At 39.0% G+C, this 6,754-nt stretch overlaps 1 protein-coding gene across 1 annotated transcript; it reads left to right on the top strand.

Moving 5' to 3' along the window:
* The first annotated feature begins 3,627 nt into the window (after positions 1-3,627).
* Positions 3,628-5,313, top strand: LOC138871928 (uncharacterized). The gene is made up of 3 exons (XM_070149852.1): positions 3,628-4,290; positions 4,538-4,763; positions 4,913-5,313. The coding sequence occupies exons 1-3, from the start codon at positions 3,628-3,630 to the stop codon at positions 5,311-5,313; spliced, it is 1,290 nt and encodes a 429-aa protein (XP_070005953.1).
* Positions 5,314-6,754: the final 1,441 nt, after the last annotated feature.

Below are 6,754 nucleotides of genomic sequence, written 5' to 3' on the forward strand. Positions count from 1 at the left end.
AAGCTTCATGTGTTGGTCTAAGATTTTCTAAATTGCATATAGCAGCACTTGTATGCATCAGATCAACAATATATGATAAGTCCTCCCTTCACAATTGGTTTAGGATCAGAAACCAAATATTTTTACTATCTTTTGTTGTGTGGTATATGATTAATTTCTCTACCATAATACACAAAGATATGTTTCCCAAAGATGATTGGGGATATATGTTAGTTTTTCTAACATTTGGGGGATGGAATAAACAGTTGAAAAATATGCTATATGAATCGAATTATCATGATCCTCACTTAGAAGATAATTCAAGTCGAATGCCAGAAGCATTTGCTGATCCAAAATTAAATATCATATTTCAGCTACAAATGCTCCTATTAAAATTAAAGTCCCTGAAGGATAAAGTTTACTGTACGCATGAAGCGTGGTAGACCAATCAGTTCCAAAGGTAACAATCCTTGAAAAATAGTAGGAGCTAATGATCAAAATGATCATAATGAGGAGGAAATATGCTCTAGAAGAGCCCACGACATAACATTTCATGAAACTCCCGAAAAAGTTCAGGTACCTGGAAATAAAGAAAGTGATGAGATCTCCACAAGTTATGTCGCTTCGGAACTGACACAAAATGATCGTCAACAATATATTTGATATAATATAGTGCACAATATTATAAAAGATTGTGAGGATCGGACTAGCAGTCCAGACACTTGAAGATGTCATACCATTTAGATACAAGTCTTAACCTATATGACTTATTTGGCTAAATCTATATGAAGATCCTTGAAGGATTGAAAATGCCCGAAGCATATAATTCAAAGTCTTGAGAAATGTACTCGATCAAATTATAAAGATCTTTGTACGGTTTAAAGCAATCTGTGCGCGTGTGGTATAATCGCCTCAGTAAATATTTGCTGAAAGAAAGTTACATAAATTATGTTATTTGTCCATGTATTTTTATAAAGAAAATGTCATCAAAATTTGTTACACTTGCTGTTTATGTTGGTGACATAAATCTTATTGGAACTCCGGAAGAGCTCCAAGAGGGTCTTAAAAATACTTTTACATGGACAAAGTGTACCCATTAAGTACACCAATGAATATTCAATCACTTGAAGTGAATAAGGATCCGTTCCAACCTCTAGAAGAGGATGAGGAGCTCCTTGGTCCTGAAATACTCTATCTCGGTGTAGATGGTGCACTTATTTATCTTGCTAATGCTAACAAAAGTGGTGCAGATCGTATTGGTAATGCAGATGCAGGTTATTTATCCGATACCCATAAAGCTCGATTTCAAACCGGCAAGCAGGGAGTGCGTATGGTTGAGATCAATAATTCATTTTATTCGAGAAAAATGTGGTTTGGAATGTGAGAAAAGACCCACAATTTTATACGAAGACAATGCTGCATGCATAGCCCAATTGAAGGGAGGATTTATAAAAGGAGATAGAACGAAGCACATTTCACCAAAATTATTCTACACACACGATCTTCAGAAAAATGGTGACATTGATGTGCAACAAATCCGTTCAAGTGATAATCCAGCAGATTTATTCACTAAATCTTTGCCAACTTCAACTTTTGAGAAGATGGTATACAAGATTGGAATGCGGAGACTCAAATATTTGAAACAAGGTTTTCATCAGGGGGAGTAAAATACGCGATGCACTCTTTTTCCCTTACTAAGGTTTTTTCCCATGGGGTTTTCCTTATAAGGTTTTTAATGAGGCACCTAACAATGCGTATTACTAAATATGTGTACTCTTTTTCCTTCACTAGGATTTTTTCCACGTGGTTTTTCCTAGTAAGGTTTTAATGATGCACATTATCTTTTAATGAACATCCAATGAGGAGTGTTATAAATATATTATATTATGGATGTTCATTTAAGTACTCTATTGGAAATAAGCTTCCTGAAGAAGCTTATCACTTCGATACCCGGTTATGGATAAACATTACCCCCGGTAGAAGATTATCCATACCGGGTATAATAAGCTTATCCTTTCAGTACCCAGTTATGGATAAATATTATCCCCGGTAGAAGATTATCCATACCGGGTATAATAAGCTTATCCTTTCAGTACCCAGTTATGGATAAACATTACCCCCGGTAGAAGATTATCCATACCGGGTATAATAAGCTTATCCTTTCAGTACCCAGTTATGGATAAATATTATCCCCGGTAGAAGATTATCCATACCGGGTATAATAAGCTTATCCTTTCAGTACCCAGTTATGGATAAACATTACCCCCGGTAGAAGATTATCCATATCGGGTATAATAAGCTTATCCTTTCAGTACTCCATTATGAATAAACATTGCTCTCAGTAGAAGATTATCTATATCTGGTATAGTAGCAGCTTACACATCAACTTCCTTTCTTCTATAAATAGAAGAGATTTCAGTTCATTATATACATCAGTTTGAATTCGAATAATATATCAGTTTCTCTCTATACTTGTCTTTACTTTATAGTCTTTATTTTATAACACTTTCAATATTTGTAAAATATATTGTTTTGTTTCGGTTAATTTCAATAATATACTCCTTTGGTGTTGATCTTTATAAATTGTAAGTTCGTGGGACCGTAGGGTTACTAACTAGGTCTAGATGTTTTACAAATTCAAAATCGAAAAAGAATGAATATAACAGATAAGTTTAAAATCAAAATAAAATTTTAAAATATTTTTGAGACTTTGATCTTAATATGCTCAACAAATTCCTTCTCAAAAAATATTAAATTTGTCGAAGAATTGGAAGATTATGAATTTTATAGTAATATATCATCCATTTCTTCGTATGCGATCACAAATAATACATAGGCAGTATCATGATCTCTCACTTTATAAAAAAATTAATTATAGTAATAACTAATAAGTGATCAACCGAAAATCATTTAGGAATGATAAATAACATATAAAATAATTTGTAGGTAACACATAGACGAACTATGATTTCATCAGAATCTCCAACTTTATGAAAATGAACTATTAACAACCAATTGGAGAGCACTTAAGCGATCCACTACACATATTATTCTTTTATGAATAATGAATACATGTTTAATACAAATATATGGAACCTATTAATTCCATTTTAGTTGCCTGTTTGACCCAAAATTTAGATACGGGTTTATCCAATTAGATTTAAATAAAGTAAAGTCAATCTTAGCTAATATTAATATCCAAAAGACAAAATAACTGATTTTGTAATAAAATAATAAACACATGTTAGGTCGTGTGGCAATAATATGAACAATGTCAACAGTATTTAGTGGCTCAAAGGGAGTGAGATAGCATTAACTAACAATAAATAATAATAGATGGTATTTAAGTAAATAAGAACGTATAAGTCACCCGAAAAGGAGTGAGATATATTGATATTCCTTATGATAATGAATGATTGATGAGCCTTTGAGCATTCAGGTTGTTCTTGGATCAAGTGGAAAAGTTAGACAAAAATCTTAGTAAAAAGGCATTTTTCATATGTTTGCAATAGGGTCAGATTCTCTCAATAAAGTCAATGCGTTCTCATACAAGTGAATATATTATGTTCCCTATCATTGTGTCTATTTCTATTTATAGGGAATGTATTCCTAAAAACTTTAATAGTACATGTGGAGAGAATATCCACTATGTCTGTTCTTTTTGTTGATTTCTTCCTTTCCAATTTTTCTCTAGGCTCGGTCAAAGGGGATGCGAGGAGGTCAAAGGCCCCCGTACCCTCGTTCCGGAAGATAAAGGCCACTACGCCTTTAGTCTCCGCCCTTGCCTCAGCCATTGCCACTACTGCCTTTGTCCCAATTCTAGTTGTCGCCCCTTCTGCCCCCGTCTGTGTTCCGGTTTTGACTTCCGCTCCTCCTCTATTTTCACTTATTGACGAGGACGATAAACATTCACCCAGCGACAGGGGTTTTCAACCTCGAAAAAGGAGGTATGTGGATATGGGTGACAAAGTCCCTTTAGCCGTTGACGTTGCGAAAGAGGATTTCACATTGCGTGAGACTGCATCGATTTTTGTGAATGATGATGTCGAATCAAGTCTTGAGGCCCCAAGACCTGTGAAAGCTGATGTAGGTATGTCCCTCTATTCTGAGGGGAGGGATATCGAGGAGGTTTCTGCTGGGGGCCATAAACTTTCACGGAAAGAGGAGGCTTCAACCTCTCGAACAGCCATGGACACCTCTTTGCCTACTGACGATAGGGGGACGAGTGTTTCTGAAGAGAGCGACAAATCAGGTTCCGATGTCGACTTGGACGACCTGAGAATGATTGACGAGGGGCTCAACCAGCTCGAGGTAAGGTTGGGGGGTCGAGGACTATCACGATCCTAATAGATCGTGACTTGTTGGTGAATACTAAGGAGGTAGTCCCTGCCATCGACCTTCTCTATTCCGATGTCGGGGGTAAGACCCTCAAGGAGATAAATGACAGGGCCTTGTCGAAGAGCATTGCGGGCCTCGCTCTCAGGGTAGGTATTGTTGTATGAACCTTCCTAACTCTTTAGAATATTTTAAGTTCTAACTTTTTCCCTTTGGTTTGCAGGCAGTGACTCTGGAAATTGAGAGTGCCCGAAGGGAGAAAAGGCACAAAGAGATCTTTATAAGGCTAAAAAGGAAATACACCGAGTATCGTGGTAAGTATCGAGATCTCCGAAGTCGGCTCTCCAAGGGCAGCGATGTGAGGGCCCTGAGGGAAGAGTTGAAGAAGAGGGACGAGGAGCTGGTGCAGTCTATAGAGAAGTGCAGCATCCTTGAAGGGACGTTGAGAAGTAAAGAGGAGGAGCTTGAATTTAACTAGGGCGTAGAGGCCCAGTTCAGTGATCTTCAAGCCCAAGTGGTTGAGTTGCGAGGATAACTTGAAGAGTGTCGGTTTCAGATGGAAGCCCTCAACGGCGAGATTGTCGAGAAACTTGAGAAGACGGAGTCCTCTCATTTGAACTCTCGGAGAAAGCGGATATCCTCGAGTTGGCGAATAATACTTGTCGGGTCGAGCGGGAAAATGATCAATCAACGGCGAGAGCTAAGAAGGACCGGCTCAAGGAGAGAATCGGGGAGCTGGAAAAGGAGAACTCTAACTTTCATGACCGAGTGGCCGCTCTGGAGGCAGAGAGCTCTCAACTACTTGCATGGCCATCTTCTTCCAACGCTTTTGGTTTTCCTAGTGTACCTCGGGAGTTGTATGATACCGCCGTACCTCGAGAGGATGCTCGGGTTAAGGCTCGCGAAGCTCGGGTTACTTATGGGTATGATACCGCCGTACCTCGACCTGACAAAGAGGATGGGAAAGGAGGCATAGATCGGCTTGAGGAGGACGCCTAGTATGATACCATTTATCCTCAGGGCGAGGGCGGTGAGGATGCTGGGAACCGAGATGATGAGGGCACAAGGGGTCTTATTGGCGAGGGCGAGTAGTTTTTCTTTTAAGATTTTTTTGTGTATTTTTGCTGACGTCTTCGAGAGCCCTTGTAATAAATTCTTTGTTCATACATGAATATTAAAGTTGTTTTTTGCGCCTTCTTCCATACTTGTCACTTGTTTCTGCACTTGTATATTTTGCTTTTGTCATTTGCTCGTTATGATTTCTGTTTTTTTATTATCATCGTCTTCTGGTTGGTCGTAGCCTTTGGGATGAATATTTATGGGCCATGTCTTCCCTTTGTTTATATAGGTCGAGTGTGCCTCTTCGTTTAGATTTGGCTGATAGGTGTTGTTTGAACTTAGTTGATTTTGATCTTTTGCCAAGTTGTGGCCAAGGGCCGATAGGTGTTTGTTCGAACTGGGTCAAACTTAACATTTCCTTCAAACCGTGGGTCGAGGGCCGATAGGTGTTGTTCGAGCTCAATAGAACTTAACCTTTCATTAAATTGTGGGACGAGGGCCGGTAGGTGTTGTTCGAACTCGGTAGAACTTAATCTTTTATTAAGTTACCTCTTGTTCGCGTATTTGGGTGAATGCTCCTGCTTCCACCAATTTTGAAAAATAGTTAGTTAAAACCAAAACAAATCGTACATTACCTCGCCCTGCTGGAAGGGTGCCCACGATGTCCATTCATAACTCGATGAACGACCACGGATAAGTGACTGAGTGGAGATGTTCGTCTGCTTGGTGAATTATTGGGGCATATTTCTGACATTGCTCGCATTTCTTCACAAATTCTGAGGCATCTTTTTTCATGGTGGGCCAGTAGTATCCTGCCCGTATAAGACACCAAACGAGTGCTCGATCGCCGGAATAAGCTCCACAATAACCTTTATGGACTTTTTTGAGGACACTCTGGGTTTGTTTCGAACCCATATATTTTGCCAAAGGGCCACCGAATGTTATTTTGTATAAGTTGTTGTGGAGGAGGTTGTATCTGGCTGCCCGCATTCTTAGTTTTTTGGCTTCTTTTTTGTTATTTGGGAGTGTACCGTGCTGCAAGTAAGCAATGATACGACGCCAATCCCAAGTTAAACTTATAGATCTTACCTTGATTTGGTCTAGCAATGAATTGAGGAGGTGGACTACACTTTTATTCCCGTTCGTGATGTTTTTGGTGGTTGCGACCAATTTGGCGAGGCCGTCCGCTTCGGCATTTTGAGCACGCGGAATCTGGTCAAGCTGACATTCGTCGAACTTGGGCAACAACTTACAGATCTCGGTATGATATTTTTGCAACCTTTGTTCTTTGATTTGGAAAGTCCATGTGACTTGGTTAACTACAAGATGTGAATCACAATGGAGCTTCAACCGTTTTCCCCATACTTGAGTGCTAATCTCA

The sequence above is a fragment of the Nicotiana sylvestris genome, chromosome 6 (assembly GCF_000393655.2).
Source record: "Nicotiana sylvestris chromosome 6, ASM39365v2, whole genome shotgun sequence".
Taxonomy (NCBI): Eukaryota; Viridiplantae; Streptophyta; class Magnoliopsida; order Solanales; family Solanaceae; genus Nicotiana; species Nicotiana sylvestris.